General features: G+C 45.4%; 1 protein-coding gene across 1 annotated transcript in view; it reads left to right on the top strand.

The window, feature by feature from the left end:
- The window catches only part of PAMR1 (peptidase domain containing associated with muscle regeneration 1), a 69,478-nt gene that overhangs the window by 4,946 nt on the left and 41,524 nt on the right, over positions 1-23,008 (top strand). The window contains exons 2-3 of the mRNA XM_036258846.1: positions 12,324-12,500; positions 17,952-18,080. Of these exons, the coding sequence (XP_036114739.1) occupies positions 12,324-12,500; positions 17,952-18,080 (306 nt within the window). The remainder of the gene's footprint in view (positions 1-12,323; positions 12,501-17,951; positions 18,081-23,008) is intronic.

Here is a 23,008-nt window from a genome sequence, read left to right as displayed (position 1 = left end):
GTAGGTAGTAGGTTGGGAGTGGAGTAGGGAAGGGTAGGTAGTAGGATGAGAGTGGAGTAGGGAAGGAAAGGTAGTAGGTTGGGAGTGGAGTAGAGAAGGGTAGGTAGTAGGATGAGAGTGGAGTAGGGAAGGAAAGGTAGTAGGTTGGGAGTAGAGTAGGGAAGGAAAGGTAGTAGGTTGGGAGTAGAGTAGGGAAGGGTAGGTAGTAGGATGAGAGTGGAGTAGGGAAGGAAAGGTAGTAGGTTGGGAATGGAGTAGGGAAGATAGGTAGTAAGTTGGGAGTGGAGTAGGAAAGGATAGGTAATAGGCTGTGAGTGGAGTAGGGAAGGGTATGTAGTAGGTTATGAGTGGAGTAGGAAGGGGTCAGTAGTAGGTTAAGAGTGGAGTAGGTAGCAGTTGCTAATCAAATTCTTTACCCTTGATGATGGAAACATAAATGACTGAATCCTCTTTGGAGAGCAGTCCCATCCTAACATGCTTAAAGGATCTGATCTGAATGAATTTATTGAGTTTGTGGTAAACACCAGGCCTTCTTCTCTATGCTTTATGTGTATTTATTTAATACTTACAACAAACCTAGGAGGTAAGTAGCAGTGTTCGGATCCCCAGGTCACACATGAAGAACTTAGTCAGGTTGAGGTTCAGTACTTGCCCAGGTCACATAGCCAAACAGCATGTATGGAACCCAGACAGTCTGACTCTAGTCTGTGCCCTGAAACAGAGTCTACGGGACTACACAACACTGCCGCAGTAAGCAGTGGGTCCGACTGGAGGAGACCTACTGGCTGTATTTTGCCCAAATCCTAAGTGGTGTTGCCATGGTGTTAATAAATAAATCCAATTATCCCTTGGGCATTCCAAGTGCTCAAAATGGCCCAAGTCAGGTCACGTGCTCACTGGAGGCAAAGTGGATGTGGGAGAAAGGAGAGAGACATCAGCGGCCCAGCGTGACAGAGAGAGAGGTCTCCACTCATGTTCCAAGGGGAGCCATTCATGAAAGGAAATGGGTAGTCAGCAGACCAAAAATCCAACCAGTTTCTGGGATAGCTGTCCACAGGATCATGCATCTCACTCTCATTAGACGTGGGAGGTGAGAATTTCTTCATCCCATGGTCAACTTTTAAAGTCAAAATTGTGTCTATTTGCTGAGGGTCAGAATTAAGGGTGAGACATGTTTCAAGTCTGGCCTTGACACTCCGCAGCCCTGCTCCTTTATGGGTTTATTCTGTCAAGATCGTCAGTGTGCAGACTGCTGGGCTATGCCATGGGAGGAGCAGGCTTGGAATCAGGAAGGGGAAGCATTTTTTTCTTCTTTTCTTGCATAACACAGTTGATGGATATTGCAGGGGATAGAGATGTGATCCCTTTCCATTAATACTAAGATGGGTTTTAACCAGCAAATGAAGGCACCAGTTTCTGTCACCCTTCTGCCTCTGGAGTTGGAGAAATGCCTTTATTCCTGGCTGTCTCAGAGGGGTGAGTTAGTGGTTTGGCATCAAGTATCTGTGCAAGTACAAGTCTGGTCAGTTGGTGTGGTGATTGGAAAACCAGGGCTGCGGCTGCCACAACAGAGTGAGGACATATTCAGTCAACTGAGTTTATGGGGAGTCGCAGCATGTGTCCTCATAAACGGAATTCACGACTGGTTAAAAGATTTCCAGCCAGTTTAATGGAAAACCACTGGATGGAGGGCAGATGTGTGCCTGGTTCACATAAAATCAAGTGAATTGTTTGAGGACCCTGAGGAACCAAAATATCAGTGTTTTTCAAAACCAGTTCCATGTCCATTCGCTTCATAGGATTCCTTTGAAGATGACCAGTTAGTGCCCCGTATCACAAGATCCCTCCTCAAGGGTCAACAGTGATGGTGGAGAAAACCTGAGATGTCCTAGGCCAAGCTGCCTGGGCTTAGCTTCCAGCTGGTAACATCTACTCCCATGTTTTCCAACACACCCTTGGCTCACCTGGATGGAAACAGAAGGAAGGGCTTGGCTGGTGTAAAGAATCTTTGTTGCAGGGCTTCTCGGTCTGGCTTCTGCCTCCCAGTGGGTGGGTGACAGCCTGCTTCTAAATGGTGTTCGTCCTCCCTTCTCTGCAAGCCTGGCCCCTCCGGCCAACTCACTGGTTGCGCAGAACAAGTGAGCATCCCAATCCTTTATGGCAATAAGATACAAACAGCAATAAATGAAGAGATTCAGCAGTAAGAAACCCAACAGATTCCCTACACTACAAAATAGACTCCGAAAGGTCACAGCAAGAGACATTTCTAACATCAGTCTTTGCATCCACATTCGTATATTTATTCGGCAAACGTTATCAGGCTCCTGCAGGTACCAGGCGTCGTGACCCTCGGTGCTGGAGATGCCATGGTGGGTAAGACCGAGTCTCTTCCTTAAGGCACTTGCAATCTGTTGAGAAAGCCTGGCATTTCTTAAAGCGGGTTTCATAGAATACAATCTCCAGAGATGTTCAGCAAAGATAAGCAAACACACCTAGTGAGACTGGGGATTGTGTACAAAGTGTATTACAGACTCCGCAAAGCCCTGTAATAAAGAAAGCTGTTCTTAGCATTTTACAAAGTTTTGGCCACAGAACTTTTTTTTCACATAATACCTTATACCAGTGATGTTCAGCTGGTGTGCTGATAGAATTTTTAAAACATACAACACCTGACCGTTTGGTCAGGGGCACTGACCTCTTTTCCCTAGACCAGTGGTTCTCACCCTTCCTAATGCCGTCACCCTTTTATACAGTTCCTCATGTTTTGTGTGGGCGTGTCTGCATGTGGGCGTGTCTGCATGTGGGTGTATCTGCATGTGGGCGGACCCGCCTGGAGACGGACAGAGGAGCGGTGTCTCAGTTCCTAAGACCGTTGGAAATATGTGTTTTCTGATGGTCTTAGGCGACTCCTGTGGAAGGATCGTTTGACCCCCAAAGGGGTCGTGACCTACAGGTTGAGAACCACTGCTCCAGATTGTCAAATTAAAAAATGACAACTGCCAACACAACAATAGCCATCTGGTTTGAAGGAATCAAAATTATACCTATTTTTTTTTTGTCAGATCATCCAAAAAAAGTAATATATTTTTTGGTGTGCCGTGGAATTTTACTAATTAGTTTATGTGTGCCAGGAGATGAAAAATGTTGAAATTGCTGCCTAATGCCACCCACTGGAATTAGTGCTCTGTGGAGTATCGTTTGGAAAACTCTGGTCTCTTGCCTGTAATGGACAAAACATTGAAGAATATCTTGCTGTTACAGAGGACAGAGTAAGGAGAGAATCTGAAATCTGAAAAATTCAGACCTCTGCTGAGGGCTGGGCCAGAAGTCTGGGGTCCTTGCCATTGAATCCTTGTTGAGATTTGGAAAGAGCCATGAAGATGATCCCCTCCACGTTTCTGTGGGAAAGGCCTCGCCAGCATTGACCTGCAGGGCTCACCAAGGAAACTCATTTCTTGTATCAAGTTGCGTAAAGTAATGTGGGTGGTCTGGGATCATTGGACGTTATGGGAGTGATAAGAACTGACTTGAGCCCTGGCCAATTTGGCTCAGCGGTTAGAGCATTGGCCCGGGGTCCAAAGAGTTGTGGGTTCGATTCTGGTCAAGGGCATGTACCTCGGTTGCAGTTTGTGCCCTGCCCTGGTTGGGGTGGTGGGGGAGGCACCCGTCCATGTGTCCCTCTCATGTCCTTTTCTCTCTCTTTCCTTCTCTACCTGAAAGATAAATAGAAAAATATCCTCGGGTCAGGGTAAAAAAAAGAAGAACTGACCTGACTTCCTGACTAGATTGTATCTTTGGTGACAGCCACACTCTCTCCTCTTTAAAACAAAGGAGACAATTTGAGCATTCTTCTAATCCCTGGGGACACTGAGCTCAAGGTACACTTCATTACCAACTACCCTCTCCACCCCCAACACACACACACACACACACATGCCTGTCTCCAGTCCCTTGTGTTAACTCTCATCTTGCCAGTTCTGGTATAGCCAGTCACCATGACCTTGATTTGCACCACTTGGCAGTGGTCTGGGTTGTTTACGTTGGGGCTGTATCCCATGGAGACAGCATGCGAGTTTGAGCTGTTCATCAACCCCTTGCTTGTTGTTTCTGGGGACTACTTTATTCCTGCATTTGTTAAATATTGTTCTCGTTGTCATGCAACACGACTTCTCCTTGGCCCTCACTTTGCTTGCCTCCTTCCTCTGCCCAGACTTGTTTCAGACTGAATGACTACAGTGGCAGAGTGAGGAATACAACCGGCTGTTTCTTTCAAGGTTTATTCTGCCTCAATAGACTTGAGTAAGTAAGCCCTGAGATTCTCAGCGAAGATTCAGCCCTCACTTACCATATTTATAGAATTCACCTTCTATACAGATGTTTTGGTATGGATGTGTTCAAGCTCAAATACACATGTACATAAAAGAATAAAAGAGTAGATGGGGATATGTATATATTTATGTGTGCATGCATGAATATGTATATACATGGGGTGTAGAGTATTATATTTTAAATTATGGGCCAGGGTTTGAATCCTGGCTCCATCATTTATGGCTGGTTTTCTTGAGCAAGTTGCTGGATCTCTTTATTGTGGCTTTATCACCTTCCACCCTGTAGACTGAGGATAATAGTGTCTTATTTATCCTCACCCGAGGACATTTTTTTCTTCCATTTTTTGCACAGATAGAGTGGGAGGGAGAGAGAGGAAGAGAGAGAGAGAGAGAAACATCGATGTGAAAGGGACACATCGAGTGGCTGCCACCCGCACGACCAACCAGGGCCGGGGACAAACTGCAACCGAGGTACGTGCCCTTAGCGGGAACCGAACCCGGGTCTCTCCGGACCGCAGGCCGATGCTCTAACCGCTGAGCCAAACCGGCCAGGGCGGATAATAGTGTCTTTAATATAGGTTTATTGCAGGTGTTAGATAGTCTATATAAAATACTTAGTATAATGCCCTGCTAATAGGGAGTACTTAGAAAATTACAGTCATCTGCTCTTCTTTCGACTGTTTTCCCACTGGCACAAGTTTCACGAGGAATTGAAAAGGGGAAATTCTGAGTGCTCTATATATAGCAGAATGGAAGTCACGTGGTCCTCATGAGGCCCACTTCAGCTTCATCCATGGTCCTGTTCCATTCATCTGTGACTCTGTCAGAAAAAAAATATTCCCTAGAGATTTACCCTACATTTATTTACCTCCTTGAGATTTGCTCTGTCCCCTTGATTTGATCTTGCATCTACCTTCCATCTTTAGGGGAAATTCCTTCCATGTGCTGTGCCTTAGTTTCTCTGTGTTTGAAATAGGGCCACTGGTAGATTCTTGCAGGGGCTGGAGGGATGGCATCTCACAGAGAAGGTGATGCTGGGTCAATAATGTCTCCTAAACATGAGATGTTGCTCATGACCACCTGTTGTGATTCAAGGGTGAAGTCAGCCCGGAATCCTCAGGCCAAAAGAAGTCCCCCTTCTTCTTGTTCTGGCTTGCAGAGCTGAAGGAGGTAGCTATAATGAGGGCTAGCCTGTGCGAAGCTGCTACCAGCTGAGGACTTAGTAAGCCATCGGACATGCCGTTGGAAATGTATCGCCCTCACTCAGCCTCTCTCCACACTGTACATCTGCTGTTGGCCAGCTGCCTTTGGTAGAAGGAAAATCGGGCTTCTGCCTGGCATCAGTGAACCTGGATGTGAAGATAATAACACTTAGTCTGGAAGCTCTTAACAAAGAGGTAAACGTGGTTGACCCAGAGACCCCGTGTCGCCCCGACACACTGACTCAGAGAGAAGGTGCTAGAAGTGGGAGAATGCTTGAGGAGGAGGCATGACAGTTTGTAGATTCTTGGATTGGGGGAAATCCAGATTGGATGTTTAGCGTATAGCTTAGGTTTTATTGCTTTTAACTTCGCCGTTCTAATGCTTTGCTTGACATAATATTTGCTGAGTTCTGTTGCCAAGTACGTTTCGGTGCGTTATTAAACTCTCTTTGAGAAGCCAATGCTAATAAAAAAAAAACACACAAGATCTATCGAGCTCATATGACAACGTTTGAAATAACCCAGAAGCAGCTGTCCTTCAGGGTTTCCAGTAACACAGTTGAAGATAATGGCAAATGGGGGCTCTTCCAAGATTCCAGAGCTTGGGGTTTGTTCCCTTTGGCTACGGATGTGTACTTTTTATTTCTAGAAGAGAAGCAGTGGGTGGTGAGGTATGTCCTATTTGAATAGGTATTTTAGGAGGGGGTATTAGAAAAATGAGACTAGGGAAGCTAAAAGCAAAGGGGAGGAACCCAGAAAGCTAAGATCAAAACATGAGCAGACTGCTCGCAGATGTCCTGTGCGCGGGCCTCCGGAGACACAGTGTTACTCACTCCCTTCACTTCCTTAGCCATTTGTGTCTTAGCCAAACGTGATTTGATTTGATTTTATAGAGAATAATGGTAACGTCTCAACAAATATGCAGAGTTTCTGCCAACGCCCTTTATGGCCATTGCCTTCTTCAACGGCAGTAACATCAACAACGCCATTAGTCTGCGCCCATTCTTTTGAGGTGTGGGGAACGTGCTGCACCGAGGTGTCTTGTCAATGATTGTCCAGCAGCATGAATGAGGGACGGACTCAGGATTGAAATCTGGGTGGTTTGATTCCTAAGTGTGTCCACTTGGCCAGTGCTTCATTCTTACGCCGTAGTCAGAGGCGGGGGCTCTCTAGAATCCAGCAGTGTGTTGGAAGGCATGAGACTTTAGCCCCCCAAAAAAGCTGGATTCTGATATTCACCTGAAAACTGTGCCACGTGGGGCAATTATGGGCCCTCTCTGTTCTTCCATTTCTTCATCTTTTCAGTGAAGAAGACGATATGTGAAAGGGTGACTGTGAGGATTCAGTGAGCCGGTATATGCTCCCTGGGGCTCCCATACACTCCCTGCGGGTGCTGAGACCCAGGGAGCAGAAGAGGATGAATGAAGAGCCACAGTGCGGGGCAGTGTATTTAGTAAAGGAACAGGAGGGGAAGGAAGTGACCAGCGATTCTCGTCTCGCTCCCCCTCCCCAATGTACAAGAGCCTACAAACATGATTTCCTGGGAGTCCATGGCAAGTTTTCTCACTCCTGATACCCAAGGGAGGGATGACAAAGGCCTTGACCCTGCCGCTCTCGTCGTCTCGTTAACAAGAGGCCCCACGGAAGGGGAAGACTGAGGTCACTGAGTTTGGGAATCCAGCCAGGCTGTGACTGAGGGTCCCTGGTGATGGGGTGGTTCTTAAAGGCTCAGGAGGAGATGAAGAATCGCCAAGGGCCCCTCCGTCTGCCAGTCATTCCTGCTTGGGATTTGCCTGTCTGTCAGAGGCCCCATGGAGTGGGTGGGTAGTCAGGAATGTGTGCTGGTTAGACACCAGTTGGGAAGCTCAGATTGCACAGAGGAAGTGGGGAATGAGTGGGGATGAGCAAGGGGCCCAAGCTGCCTATGTGTGTATCTCTCTGATTCATATGTCTTTTTTTCCCCTCTCACACTAGTCTCATTTATAAAATTGCGAGACAGTAAAAAAAACAACTCAATAGACATTTTAATTAAACACGGTCAGATGGGAGGGCTGTGGGGTTTTTGGTGGATGCAAAGGCAGAGTCTAACATCCAGGATGAGTTGACACATGATAAAAGTACCTTTCTTTGCCACCTTCTGGGGTGGTCTCAGCCTGGGCCTTTAATCTGACGACTGATGTTTGAGTCATGTGTGGAACAGGCTGGCCTTTGTTTTCATAAAGAATTCTCTGAGTTTTTCAGGTCGACCTTAACGGCCATCACGTCAACACATTGCCTGAAAATGTAGTGGCTCTCGGAGGCTAAGCTAAGGAGACGCGGTTGCCCCTGCCATTCTGAGGTGTTAAGCCCTTGCTGTATTGGGGATTAAGTGTTCTCTATGTTGTCAGCAATGGGCATGGTTCAGCACTGGACAGCCTTGCAGCCGACCATCAGGCTGGTGCGGCACGGGGCTAGGTGACAGCCAACTCCTTCATTCATCTCTCACCACCAGCGGAACTGGTACCCGTTGGGCGGCGTTGTTGTCATTGCTTTGGTGTTCCCGTTGCTAAAACAGGACTGAGAGGTGAAGGGTCCTGCATTTTCCAAAGTGAATTCTGGAATACTCAGAGCTGGGCTAATATGACTGGACTCTTCACTCTGGGTAGGAGATAAGAGATGGCTGCCCCAAGCATGGCTGTTTTGTTTTTTTTTTTAATTTATTTATTTTTGTTACAGATATTTCTCCTTTTTCCCCATTGACACCCTCCTCCCGATCCCCCCCCCCCCCAAGCATGGCTGTTGAAAGAAGGGCTTGAGCAGAGCTTAGAATGCCAAAGTACTTTGCAACTCTCTTGATATTGGCTCACCCTTATTGTAAAAAGGAGGAAGGGGAGCTCTTGTACACAGGCTAATGATGCAGCAATTTCAAATCACTTTGGAAGACTACTCAATGTCAAGAGAAAGTATCCGTGACCTACATCAGCGATTTTCAACCGGTGTGCCCCAGGACTTTTTAAAACATGCAGTACCTGACAGTGTCATCAGGGGCACTGACCTCGTTCCTTTTAGATTGTCAAATAAAAAAATGACAGCAACTAACACAGCAATAGCCGTTTGGTGGTAATGAATCAAACGGCAAAGACATATTTTTTGGTGTGCTGCAGAATTTTAGTAATTAGTGTATGTGTGCCATGAGATTTAAAAAAGGTTGAAAATCACCGATCTACATAAAGGAAAAGAAAGCCGTTTTTAAAACAAAAATACTGATACTAGCTTTGAGAGGTGAGAAGGCTATGTGGACACATTTATCAGAATCTACATGTGGGTATGCGTGTTTATTGAAAGAAGACAATTTGAAGGATAGACAACAAAATATTAAGGATACTTCTGAATACTTTTTATCCCTTTACTTATGATTTATATCGTGAAGATTTCACAAGGAATATTTTATATTAACACATGTTGGGTTTTAAAGAGAAAAAAATAGACATGGTAGCCAGTGGAAGAGTTAGGACAAACCCATGTGCATGGTGCCCTGGGCCCTGTAAGCTGGATTTTGCTGTGTGACTGTGGGCATGTGCTTGCCTTTCGGGACTTCGGTGTCTCCCAGGGCCGTGCTCCGTGAGTTCCTTTGCTTTATTTGCTGAAAGTAGCACCCTCTTATCCGTGGCTACACGTTCCACAGTTCCAATGACCTGCAGTCAATAGTGGTTCAAAAATGTTACATGGAAAATCCCAGAAATAAGCAATTCATAAGTTTTAAATTGTGCACCATTCTGAATAGCACGACGACACCTCGTGGTATCCAGCTGTGTCCCTCTCCAGATGTGGACATCGCTTTGTCGAGCGTCTCCACTCTACATGCACTCCCTGTCCGTTAGTCATGCTCATTTGGTGGCCGTCTCGGTCATCAGATCGACTCTGTGGCATCGCAGTGCTAGTGTTCAAGTCACGCTGCTTCTACTTAACAACGGCCCATGTGCGAGAGCAGTGATAACGGCCATTCAGACATGCCCAAGAGAAGCCATAAAGTGCTTCCTTTAAGTGGAAGGTTGGTATGTATTGTACAAAGCATAGCGCACCGAGGGTTTGGTACTGTCTATGATTTTCGGTTTTGGGGGCGGTCTCTGAACATTCCCCTGTGGATAAGGAAGGATTCTCTGTTCCCTGGGAAACAATGACAGGATCCAATTCATTCGCAGCTTTTAGAAGACTGTTTTTAAATGTGGAAGGCAAATGAAGTTCTCTCAACTCCTTTAGGTGGTAAAACTCGAGGCTGTCCTGCCTGTTTCCCCTAAGCAGCAGGCTTCCTCCCTAGGCCTGGAATTCTGTGCCCCCCCCCCCAATTAATTCTCTAAAAATGCTCCTCTGGCATCTCTTCTTGTTTCTTCCCTACTTAGCCCCTTTCCCTCACTGGTTAAGTGAAGGGGTGGACTAGTTGTTTTTAAGATAAAAGAAAATATTCTATGTACCTCACCAGGTCATTTTGAAGATTAAATTGCATAAATACTATACAAGCACTTAGCTAAACAAATGCTTGCTTTAGCATTCATATACAGAGGCTGGCAAAAGTAGGTTTACAGTTGTAATGCAAATAAATAATACAATAATGAATAATTAATAATATAAGAATAAACTCTGTTTCACTTACAACCATAGACCTACTTTTGCCCACACTGTATGAAAACCTTCAATAACTTCTACTGTGATTGGTTTCTCTGAACCCTTGTTTCTGGACTTGGCCTTGAGCCCTGTGTAGAAATTCGTGAGATGTGTACAGCTAACACCCAATGTTCTGATAAGTGGAGAAAAAGTCCAGAAATGGCTCTTGTCTGCTTGTGTTTTTAAGTTTCTTCAGCTGGTCAATAAGCAAATATTTCTTATAGAATATTTTACTTACGTATTTATTTCTTACTCATCCGATGGGGCATTTTCTTGTCTCAGTGGGGAGGAGGAAGGGGGTGGATTTGCCAGACCAGAGGGGGAAAGAGCCAAGTCACAAAGCCATTAAAACCATTGCCTCCCCCATCATGTCAGTATTCCTGAGAAGTGGCCTTACCTTGGCAAATAGATTTCTGTTGGTGATTTTATTTACGCCACCCCAAAGCACGGGAGCCTTGTCGATTTGATGCACGTGTCATGCCCGTTCATTCGTTCTCATCACATCCTAAATTTTCCTGATCATAGTTAGTGATTCTGTGTTTTGGGGGTCATTCATCCAACATCTACTTCTCTGCAAAACTGTCAGCTCCATGAAGCCCAGGATGGTATCTCTTTTTGTTTCCACTGTATCTGCGCACCCAGCGTCCTACCTGGGACATAGTGGACAGTGAATAAGTGTTGTGGGATGGAAGAATGAATTCATCGATTCACTCACACTCTTAGCTCTGTGCTTAGCAGTGGAAGAAACAAATACAAACCCTCCGTAATGGTGCGATCATGGTGATCTATGCCAATCGTCCCCACATGCCAGTCTGAGGATCTTTTCTGGTCCAGCAATGGTTGCCGGGGGGGAGAAGGGGGAGAGGCACCCTTCCTGATTATGCAACTAGTCTCTTTCTGTGATGTTAGAATGTTCTTATGACCAGAGTCTGTGAGTAGATGGTGATACTTTCTTTAAATGGCTCTACGTGGCAAATTAAGAATGATCAATTCTGTGTCAGACTTCCAGATGTAGTGGTGGAAAACAGAAAACTGAACTATGATACTCGAGAGGTTAGAAGCCACCACAGATGCCAAGGTTGGTTTAGGTGAGCCTACGTAGCAGGTTGGGGATCCCTGCCTGGGGTTTTAGAAAAGACTTCAAAGGAAAGCCAGATTCACTTTCTTCCTCAAATATCTGACCTATTTCTGCTTCAATCCTCATCTTTGTGCACAATTTTTAGAAATGGACACTGAGGGAAAACGAAGAGTCAAAGCTAAGTCTGTTTCTTAGCCCGAATTCCCCTGGGCAGCCTGCAATACATTCCTCTTATAGATTTTGCCAGATGGCTTTTCTTTTTCATTTACTTAAGGTGCATTTTTTTTTTTAAGAAAGAAATACAGAAGTCCTACCCAGAAAGGAATTTTTTTTTTTTTCTCATGGGAAAGAATGCTCCGTTGAATTTAGGGACTGAATAAAGTTCTGCCAATGAGTTCACCCTTGTAAAACATTGAAATCCTCCCAAACATACTAATTAAGGTACTTTTTGTCTTTTCTGTTGGTTTTAGCTTTGAAGATACATAAAGATGGCATGCTGTGAAGCAGAGGAGCCAAGCTTGGAGGAAATGACATGGCCTCTACTTGGCAATTAGCCTTCCACTCGAATGGCCTGGTCTAGAGACCGGTCTCCAGACTTCACTGGTGGCCTGAGTCCCTGGGCTGTGCTGCCCAGCGGCGCAGTGGAGTGGTCCTCCTGCCGCTGGGGTGCACAACCCACGGAACGGGAAGCCGTGGCCCGATACACCCCAGCGAAAGTGGAAATGAGCGTCGACACCCAAGAGATGCTTGCTTATAAATTATCTATGTGCATATGTGTCAGTCCACTTAGATTATATGTTGATAGAACACGGTTTCTTATTTTACTAAAAAGTACAAATGAATAGCAGATCTAACCAAATATCATCTCTGCCACAATGGATGGTTTCGAACATGCTTTGAGATAAGCCACCTCACTTTGGAGACAGCAGCCTGGAAGAATACATACGGTCTTCTCTATCATTTAGGCAGGGCAACACATTTGTAGGTCCAGGTTGCTTTTAAGCTGTAGAGAACTTATGGGCCTTTCCCCTTCCTGCCAGGACCTTTGTCCTCACCTTCTGGTTTCCATTTCAGAGTACACAGTCATTAACGAAGCCTGCCCCGGAGCCGAGTGGAATATCATGTGTCGGGAGTGCTGTGAGTACGACCAGATTGAGTGCGTCTGCCCGGGAAAGAAGGAAGTCGTGGGTTATACCATCCCTTGCTGCAGGAACGAGGACAATGAGTGTGACTCCTGCCTGATTCACCCAGGTGAGTGTGGAAGGGGAGACCTCAGGCTGCCTTGTGTTTTCTGAGGTCATGAGTGGGAACAGGCTGAACATTTGAATTCTGACAGGCAGCTCTCAGGAGCTGTGATGCTGTGATTATTAAGAGTAGTGTAATTCAGCTATTCTAACTGGAAGAATTGGAAGTGTTAGGACCTTTTTCAGTGTTAAAAAGGTACCTTTTTCAGACTTGTAAAACTGTGAATTTACTTACTCATTCATTCATTTAACAGACTGATATCAAACTATACTGTAAGGCCATAGTAATCAAAACAGCATGGTACTGGTATAAAAACAGATATATAGATCCACTGAACAGAATAGAGAGCCCAGGAACAATACAATGGAGTAAATACAGTCTATTCAATAAATGGTGCTGGGAAAATTGGACAGACACATGCAAAAAAAAAAAAAAAAAAAGAAAGAAACTAGACCACCTCTTTCTACCATACACAAGAATAAGCTCAAAATGGATTAAAGACTTAAATATAAGACTCAAAAACCATAAAAATCCTAGAAGAAAACATAAGAAGTAAAATCTCAGACATTTCTCATAGCAATATTTTTTTCCTAATATATCTCCTTGGGCAAGGGAAACAAAAGAAAAAACAAACAAATGGGACTACATCAAACTAAAAAGTTTTTGCACAGCAAAGGAAACCATAAACACAATGAAAAGACAACCCACTGAATGGGAGAACATATTTGCCAGTCATGTATCTGACAAGGGATTAATACCCCAAATTTATAAACAACTCAACTCAAACCCCCTCCCTCCAAAAAAAAAAAAAAAAAAACCCACAAAAAACAAACAAACAAAACAAACAAACAATCCAATTAAAAAACGGGCAAAGGACCTAAATAGACAGTTCTCCAAAGAGGACATACAGATGGCCAATAGATATTAGAACATGCTCTGGCTTCTGAATTGGACACTTGGGAGGTGGTCTCAGTAACCTGAAAGCATCTCAAGGTGAGGGGGGACTTTCCCTGGCCATGGTGCCCGTTCCTGTGCCTTTACATCAAGTTGAACCTGCTTTCTTCAAACCACCCCCTCCCCATCCTCTGATTGTCCTTTTTCACTGACGTGCCTGTCTCGGTGGAGGCCAATGTGGACACTGAGCCTCAGACTAAAGAAGCCTCACACTAAACAGCCTCCCACTGTTTCCAGTGTGATCAGCAGCTCCCAGAGAATGATACACCCAACTACCAGGACCTTTCTTCTTTCATGGGAAGCTCTAAAAGAGGAAAGAAAATGGGGCTCAAGTACTCAAGTGATACTTCTAAGCCTTCTTCCTTCATGGAAGGTAGTAAGGCTGACCTTTAGAGTAGGAGTGACCTCAGCTGTAACCTTGGAACGTTTGATCCAGAAAGGAAACCCACTGTCCCAGTTCCCTGGTGGGTGAGTGGGTTTTTTTTTTTTTTTTATCTTCACCTGAGGACATTTTTGCATTTATCTTCGGATAGAGCAGGAGGAAGAGAGGGAGGAAGAGAGAGAGAGAAACATCAATGTGAGAGAGACACATCCAATGGTTGCAACTCACACAACCCCAACCGTGGCCAGGGACAAACTGCAACTGAGGTCCATGCCCCTAGCAGGAACCAAACCCGGGACTCTTCGGTCTGCAGGCAGACGCTCTAACCTCTGAGCCAAACTGGCCAGGGCTGGGTGAGTGGGGTTTGTAAGGACAGTTGAGTAATGCCTTCAAATTTTCTCAGGAAAATTTGAGAGCTGAGCCCCCCCGCTCCCCCGGGTCTTTGGCAGAGATATTGAAGTCTTTAAAGGATTTTCAAAAGCCTAGTGGTTACTGTGGGGTGAGGGTGGGAATGTGGTTTCATGAGATAGCATGGGGTCATCTGACAGGTATGAGAACTTCACAGGCTATGCTGTGTGCTCCCTCTTACATCATTCAGGAGGCACCTGACATCACTACCCGTACTGATCTTTGGATCTAAGAAGTGAAGAGTGGTCCCACATCAACCCTTTGGTTACCCTAAAAGGAAAGGCTAAATAAGGCTTAAAAACAAGGAACTAATTTTCAAAATAGTGAGAAGCCACTATTGATGATCTCAGAGGTGTCTCTGTCTCTCTGTCTCTCTCTCTCTGTCTCTGTCTCTGTCTCTGTGTGTGTGTGTGTGAGAGAGAGAGAGAGAGAGAGAGAAAGAGATTATGAACTCAGGCATTTTTATTTATGTGGTTTAATCTGTTTTAGTCATTATCCATTTTTATGTACACGTCATCCCATTTTAGGTCGCTGGGACCCCTTCCTGTCCTTCTGTGTTCTTCTGACCTGGCCACCCTAGTTTTTGAAGGCTTCCTTGACCTCTGACATACAAGATGTTCCTTGCTTTTCCTGTGCATTTTCTGCCCCAGATCTGGGGTCAGCCATTTCTCCAAGGAACTCTGGCCCGAGAACACTGGCGCCTGAGGTGTTCCTTGTTATTGGACTGTCGTGCTCCAGTGCTTTTGTTTTGTCTTCTTTTTAGTGAATGGAACTAGGGAATACGTATTTTCTCAAAAAGTAAATTTATGTTGAACTCAAGTTCAAATATAATAATATAAGGTAGTTAACTTCTTTGATCTTATATTTGTATCTTTTTTCCCACGGTGAACATCCTGTTTTCTAGTAATACTAACCTAATCACTTATTTTATTTATCTTACATTAGAACATAGTACAGTTGTGCAAAATAACAATAGCACTATTAGTACTAACAATAAGACCACTGATTGAAGTTATGATTTCTTTGTGGTTATTATTGACCTTAGGATATATCCAAGTAGGTATATACACTCAAAAATACTATGTTTTAAAGTCAATTGATAGACAGGTATAACTTGTTTTATTGCATTTTACTTTATTGCACTTCATAAGTGTTACATTTTTTTTTTTTTTTTAACAAACTGAAGGCAAAAACTTCCAGCAGCAAAAAGCTTATGACTCACTTTGTTGTAGTTGTCTGGAATCTCACCTGCAGTATCTCCAAGGGGGTACCTGTAGTTCTTTTCTCTGTGATGTATACCACCTATGTGATATATAGATGGGTCTATTATTTCCATCTGTTTTCTCTATTTTCCAATACAAGCAAATACACACAAACACACGCACGCACAGTTATACATCTTTTCCCTTTGTGCACGAAAGATAGCATACCATAAGCAGCGCTAACTTTACCCTTGCTCTTTGCTCTTAACAACGGATGCCGGTGATCACTCACTGACAGTATAAAGCTGTCATCTTCATCGCCTTTTGCAGTTCCTGTATTGTGTGGATGACCACAGTTTATGAGCATTTGGACTGTTCCCAGCCTTTTGCTAATATAAATAACGCTACAGTGACTAGGCTGAGGCATGCATCATTTAGCATTTCTGCAGTTATCTTTGGGGTACAGTCCCAGGAAAGGGATTGCCAGGTCAAAGGGAGGTGCATACATCCTTCTGCCAGCCTTTGCCAAGTTTTCCTGCATGCCTCTGGCACTCACAGTGGCCACGTACAAGGACACTGTTTTCCCAGAGCCTTGCAGCAGAACATATCATTTGGGATTTTTGCCAATTTGATACGTGAGAAATGATATCTCCGTGTGGTGTTAGAAATTCCTATCGTTTCCATCATTGTGAATGACAGCCGTCTTCTCTGTGCTGGTGGCAGTGGTTGCAGGAGGACAAGGTGCAGGGCCACCGGGCAGGGCTGTGAACAGGGCTTCCGAGACATCCAGCAGCACCCGGGCCCTCCTGGACCAAGCTTGCGAGGTATTTTTGTGCAGTTCCAGGCTGTGTAGCTCTGAACGTGGTCCTCTGGCCCTTCGGGCAGTTCTGTGAGTTACTTGGTGTCTTTTCAATAGAGCCTCATTCATTTTCATCACCAGGCTGGTTTCTGTGGCTTGCCCGTAATGGTCTGGGTGTTCCTGGGCCAAGAAAGACAGTTGGCAGGATCGTTGAGGTTCTGCTCGCAGTCCGTTTGCCTCCTCAGTGGCACAGCGGGTGAGGGAAGCAAGGAGGCACATGGGTGCAGGTGACCGTTAGAAGGCACAGTGACCCCACTGGGACCCAGTGATGGGCACGTGAATATGAGGCTCCATATGAGCAGCTCTTCTCTGTGGGGAGAAGGGACGGGAAGACGGAAGCAAAATCAGGCTGATGTGTGAACAGAAGGCTACTAGTCTCTCTCCTACCTACAGAAACCACACGTATCCACACTGCGTGTGTGTGTGTGTGTGTGTGTGTGTGTGTGTGTGTGTGTATCTTAGGCCAACAAAACCTAATTTTGGCCCAAAACAAAGAAGTATGCTGTCAGCTCAGGGAAACACTGTTATCTCAAACAGTTCAGAAGCCTGTGTTAGCAATTCATCCATCCATCCGCCCGCCACCTATTCATTCTCTAAGAATATTTATTGAATACTTACTATGTGGCAGACATAGTAGGTACTCAGTGAACAACATGCAGTAAACACATAATAGGCAGTTAAAACAGCATGATATACACAGTGGTAGGGATAAGCCAAGTGGATATATGGGGAAGAATAACAATAATAGTTCATATTTTGGGGGTGCTTACTGTGCCACGCCCTTCACATGTGTTCATTTAATATTTTTAAAGAACCCTCGGAGGTAGGTACTGTTTTCATCCCCAGTGTTACAGATGAGGACATTGGGGCACAGAGAGCTCAAGCAATCTGCTCAAGGACACACAGCTGGACAGTGGCAAAGCTAGAACTCAGCTGTCTGTCCTAAGTGGGATCAAACAATCTCTGCCTTTCCTTACCACCCTCCACCCCTCCAGAAGCCATGTTTGAAAAAGGACCCTCGGCTGGGAGCTGCCCACCCCTCTCTGGCGTGGCCTGCTGGTGGGGACAGCCTGACACTGTCCAGGATGAGCCCATTGTCAGACAGTAAGGTTGTTTCCAAAGGCAGACGTTGGTCCCAGAAATATGTGACATAGAAGAATATCCAATGAAATGGGAAGACATTAATTTTATTAAATGAAAAAGTAAGTTATAAAACCAGAATATACAGTATACAGTATAAACCTAATTAAAAAAAATGTGTTTGTGTATATACAGATGAAGAATGTGGCCTGTTTTCTCTGGGTGATGATACTGCGGGTGGTTTTAATTTAATTCATTTTGCTTGTCTGCATTTTCTAAATATTCCCCAATCAACACATACTCCCATTCTAGTGAGAAAAAAAAATCCACCTTGTTGACAGATTCAAAAGAACCTTTGCTGCAGGTCATTTCCTGTGACTTTGAAACATCAGCCACTACCCAGAAAGATGGTTCTCACCACCCTGGGTCTGAATTCCGGGGACTCGAGCATTTCGAGGAATGAGCGTTTCCCCCGAAGCGCTGTGGCCTTTCGCCGAAACGGTTTCTCTTTCAAGCAGCCCATCACGCAGCATCTGCTGACTCCAACACCCCTCTTCTTGGAAATGTTTCAGGTTGCACCATCTTTGAAAACTGCAAGACCTGCCGCAACGGCTCGTGGGGGGGCACCCTGGACGACTTCTACGTGAAGGGCATCTACTGTGCGGAGTGCCGGGCGGGCTGGTACGGCGGAGACTGCATGCGTGAGTACTGCCTGGGTCGCCCGTCTGCAGGCCGCGCGTGGGGAGCGCTCAGCGTGCCCGCGCTAAGGGTTCTCCTGCTGGACTCTCAGTTCTGGGAAGTGTGCAGCCAGGGGGCTCTCTAGAGAAGGGCCATAAAAATACGACTATGTGCGTTTCCATCTGCTGGTTGTGGACTGTGGACATCTGTCTGGAATTGGCCACAGGAGGTTCCTATCTGCTCTTAAATCGTCCACGCTCTCCCGAGCGAGGCCAAGGCGCTGTGCGCACAGCCGGCCTCGTGGCCGGTCCAGAAGCCGCTCCCCATCAGCGTCGCTCAGCAAACACTGAGTGAGTCGTCAACATGCTCAGTCTGTAATGCATTTTACATGTGCGTTTCTCTCGGTACGTTTTTTTTTTTTGAATTCTGAGTTAAATTCCTGAGACGTCAAATTGTCAGCATGCCACTTGTCCCAGGAAAGAGATTTTTTTTTTTCTTTCTGGGTTCTACTTGTGCTCCAAGAATTGCTCAGTCTTTAGTAGGGTTCCCCTGTGAATTTCAGCAGGCCTTTGAAGATGCAGTAGAACTGGAACCTCTGCCTTATTTTGAGATTCCCCTCTGCAGTGCCCTGATGATGAACGTCCCTCGGAGAGTCTGGACCTGGAGCAGTGTACAAACTGTTACTATTTGGTTAAGCCTGTGTTACATGCTCCCTGTCTGAGTCAGAAGCAGTCTGGATGGTCTTACAGTCTGAGCAATTTACTCTTGTAATGATATTCCCAAGTCACAGAGATGGAGGCTGGAGAGCTATTGGTATTCTCTGCCTGATTCGACCTTAGCAAAATGCCATGAATTTCAAGAGTTTAGGGAAAAGGGTGAGGTCTGTGGTCTGCAGCCGAGAAACACAGTTATACCTGGAGAGGCGGGGGTGTGCTGGTGCTTCAAGGTGAGCCCGAGTTAAATTATCTAGAATACAGATCATTTTCCAAGTGCTGGTCTCGGGTACAGATTTAAAACTTGGATGACATTTTAGGTGGTTTCTGGGGAATTGAATTTAGTGCTTTGATGGATTCTTTTCTAGGTAGATTAGTTGCAGGACTCCACCCTCGTCTTCCTCTAGCAGCTGTTCTCTGAAGACATCGTGACATAATGATCAAGACCACAGGTTCTGGAATGACACGGGCTTGGGCTAACTAATGACTCTGCCAATCACTGACATTGTGACCGTGGCCAAGGCATTTAACCTGGCTAATCTCAGTCTCCTTTCTTGTAAAGTGGGAAGAATGCTATCTCAGCCAAAGGGCTGTTTCTAGAATTAAAGGAGACATGTGTGTGAAGCGCTTCGTGCTTTGCCTGGCATATGGCTAAAACTAATACAATACGTGTATCATTATCATTCTATCTGCTCCTTAATTGCCAAGCTTGGTAGGTGGTCTGGAAAGAAGACTACTTAAGCTAGACCTCCTCAGAGCTATCCACAGCTTCAGATTTCACATTGACCGCTGCAGTATATAAGATAACTTTGGGGTCTCCTCCCTTTGGCTATGAAAGGTCGCTCTCACTGTGAGTGGTGGATAGCTGTGTGATGGGGTTGGAGCCATAGGCTGGAGTCAGATCATGCATTGCCCTGTCGGTAGATAAATTAGGTAAAGAGTTTAGATGCGATTCTACGTGCAGTGGGAAGCCAAGGAAAAGTTGTGAACTAGGGTATGGCATAGGCAGAACATAGATAAAAGAACAAGTAATCGCAGGGAGTCGGGGGTAGGGGAGGCTTTAGATAGGAATTGGTGCTTGAGCTGCTTTGCTCAGGTGTGGGCAAACCAGGAAGATATGTAGGGCGGTGCAGTTCTAGACCCCTGGTTTTAACAACCATGCTACTATCCAACATGCACTGCAGAAGCTCAGTTTTCTCTAAAAAGTGGGAGTGAATCTCTGTTGAGGGCTGAGTGGAAGTGAAGCCGGGGCCTGAGAGTCCCAAAGGTTTGAGACAGCCACCCGCGGAATGGGACAGGTACCAGTTAGTGACATTAAAGCATGTCCCAGCAAGAGTGAAGACCCAGTTCAAGCTGGACTCCTGTGTAGGCGATGCAGTCGGGGCAATGGGCGCTGCTGTCCAGCAGCGTGGTCGCAGAGGTGAGCTGAACCAGTCAGTCCTTTGGTCAATCTGAGAACTGGCTAAGACATGATTGTCCAGGTTGGGTAGGACGTGAAACCAGAAAGAGACAGGAAGAGAGAGACTAGGGGTGGGTGTCTCAGTGTTGTAGGAAAGTAGGCTTAGTGGTAATAAAGCGGTGGGACACATGGATGGAAGGGGTACTGTAGTCAGATAATAGAATGTCTAAGTTGAAGTTTTCAGGGGTGGCAGTGATAATATGTTCATAATAGTCAGTTTTTATGTATATAATAGTCAGTTTTTGCTGTGTAACAAACAATCTCAAAAGGACAGATTTTTAAAAATCATGGGTCTGTGGTTTGGCTGTGGGTTGGCTGGGATTCAGCTGATGTCGCCTGGGGTCTGGGTTGAACGCCATGCCTCAGGGACCAGGCCAAAGGGGCAATGGCTGCTTCAGACACACTCTTCTCGGGGAACAGCAGAAGCACACCAGGCCGAGCCAAACACACAGGCACGCTCAAGGCCTCTGCTCACATCATATTCACTCACGTTCCAAAAGAGGTCACATAGCTAAGCTCCAAATCAGTACTAACCCATCCCAAGGGGCAGGGTACAACTATTTCCTAAATAAGACTGCAGTCAGTCTGTGTGAGTAAGTAGGTTTAGGGGACAGGGTAGAGAAGGGGAAGAAGGTTTGCATGCAGGAGGTCAACGGTAAATAGTAACAAGCAAATAGTTACCCGACAAAGAATAGCAATTGCTCAGAGAAGTCCTATACGTGTGTCTTTCCAGAGAGCACCTATTGGTTGAGTCTTCGGTGCAACCTCAGTGTAAGAGTTGGCTTTATATGGAGTCTGAGTGGTTGGACTAGTGATGGTATCCATGTGTCAGATCAAAGCTTTCTCAAGGACAGCAAAACTGGTTTATTGCTGCAACAGGTCATTGAACGGATGCCCTTAGGTGCTGGACATACACTGATGAGCAAGACAGATGTCATCTCTGCCATCTTGAAGCCTGCAATTTAGAGAGGAGAGACTAAAAAAAAAAATAAAAAAAAGTTGGAGTGTGGTTCTCAATACTCTGAAACAAACGGAATAATGGTCAGATTCCTATCTCATTCTGTGTTAGTTCAGTTATGCTTGTTCAGTTCCATTATGTGTGCTCCAGAAGCCTCATTCCACACAGTGTATGTTATCTGGTCACGGCCACAGCATTCTTGTGGCGCACTGGTTGTCACTAGGGAAAACAACGAGCCCTCAGTAAGTTTACCATCCATCTATGGAAACAGGGCTTACCATAAGAAGACATCAGTATGGTTATGATGTTATTAAGTTCTTATCACCTATACCTCATATTGACATTAGATTAATGTGAGGGCAATTCAAAGGAGAGAGTTATTTATGTCACTGTTTGTTGACTGCCTGCCTCTATTAAGGGGAAGCCAAACTTGAGTGGCCCATTTATGGCCAGGACATCTTGCTGGAGCCGCATGGTAGTGCAAGTATTTTCCCAGTAGATGGCGCCCAAGGGATCCTTTCAGACAGTTGAATCCTGAAGGCGGCTTCCTGCTGAATGCCATCTGTAGGCTCTGGCATTTTTTCCTGAGTGCCACATAGAACCTTAGAAGGAAGAAGTGACAGGCAAATTCCAGAAAGACTCTTATATTTGAGTTAGAGAACATTCATACGGAGCACTGAGCAGATGTTACAGCTCCGTGATTTGCTCATGTCCTTGACAATGTTTATGTTGATTAGCACTCACTCAACTTATGACAGTCTTAAAATCCATTGTGTAATTGATTCATGCATAATCATTGACAGATTCTCTTAACCAAGATAATAGGAGAAAGGCCTGAAGTCACTGAGCCCAGGAGAAGACTTTATTCACATCTTCCCATCTAGAAAAGAATGGGTTAGTAAGCTCAGAAAATCCAGGCCAGAGAAAGGAACTGATTCTTGTTTTTCTTTCCCCAACTTTTAATTTTAAAGAATTTCAAATCGTGCCCTGGCCGGTTTGGCTCAGCGGTTAGAGCGTCAGCCTGCAGCCCTGAGAGACCCGGATTCAGTTCCCGCTAAGGGCACGTACCTCGGTTGCAGTTTGTCCCCAGCCCTGGTTGGTCATGCGGGTGGCAGCCACTCGATGTGTCCCTTTCACATAAATGTTTCTCTCTCTCTCCCTCCCACTCTATCTGAACAAAAAATGGAAAAATGTCCTCCTATGAGGATAAAAAAAAAAATTTCAAATCTACAGAGTTGGAAGAATAGTACATTCATACACCTCTCACCTGGATTCACCAGTTAACATTTATTTCCCCACATCTGACTTTTGTTCTTTTACTGCACTATAGACATGAATTTAATTTTTTCCATGTTTCATAATGTTCTCACCATTTTTCTTTTCGATGCAAAAATTGTCCCCGAGTTGGCCAGTGGAGCTCCTTTGTGTGGGCTCTACTGTCTCACCCTGGAAGCAATGCCTTGCTTTCTGGTCCTGGAGTCAGCCGTTTCTCCACGAATCCTCTTCCTGTCGTGGGGAAAGGCATTTAGGAACTGCAGTCTGTGTGCTGGCTCCTCGAGGGGGGCTGATGTCTAAAGTCAGAATTAAGCTTTCCTCTCAACTCTTCTTAAACTGGACAGTTGACTTCCTAAGTGGAACCACTCTGCTGACCTCTGGAGTGGCGTTTATTGGACTTGGCCCTCAGACTGAGTTTCTCAGCCACCAGATGAGATGCGCGTGAGAGGAACCCAGAGTCTCAGTAGCTGGATTACAGTGATCCCAACCTTTCAGGCGTTGAAGGATCTAGGGGAGGTGAGAAGGTTGGGAAATCAATCCAGATAA

The sequence above is a fragment of the Molossus molossus genome, unplaced genomic scaffold, assembly GCF_014108415.1.
Source record: "Molossus molossus isolate mMolMol1 unplaced genomic scaffold, mMolMol1.p scaffold_m16_p_13, whole genome shotgun sequence".
Classification (NCBI taxonomy): domain Eukaryota; kingdom Metazoa; phylum Chordata; class Mammalia; order Chiroptera; family Molossidae; genus Molossus; species Molossus molossus.
The sequence above is the reverse complement of the archived record's forward strand: the minus strand, read 5'-3'. Positions and strand labels throughout refer to the sequence as shown.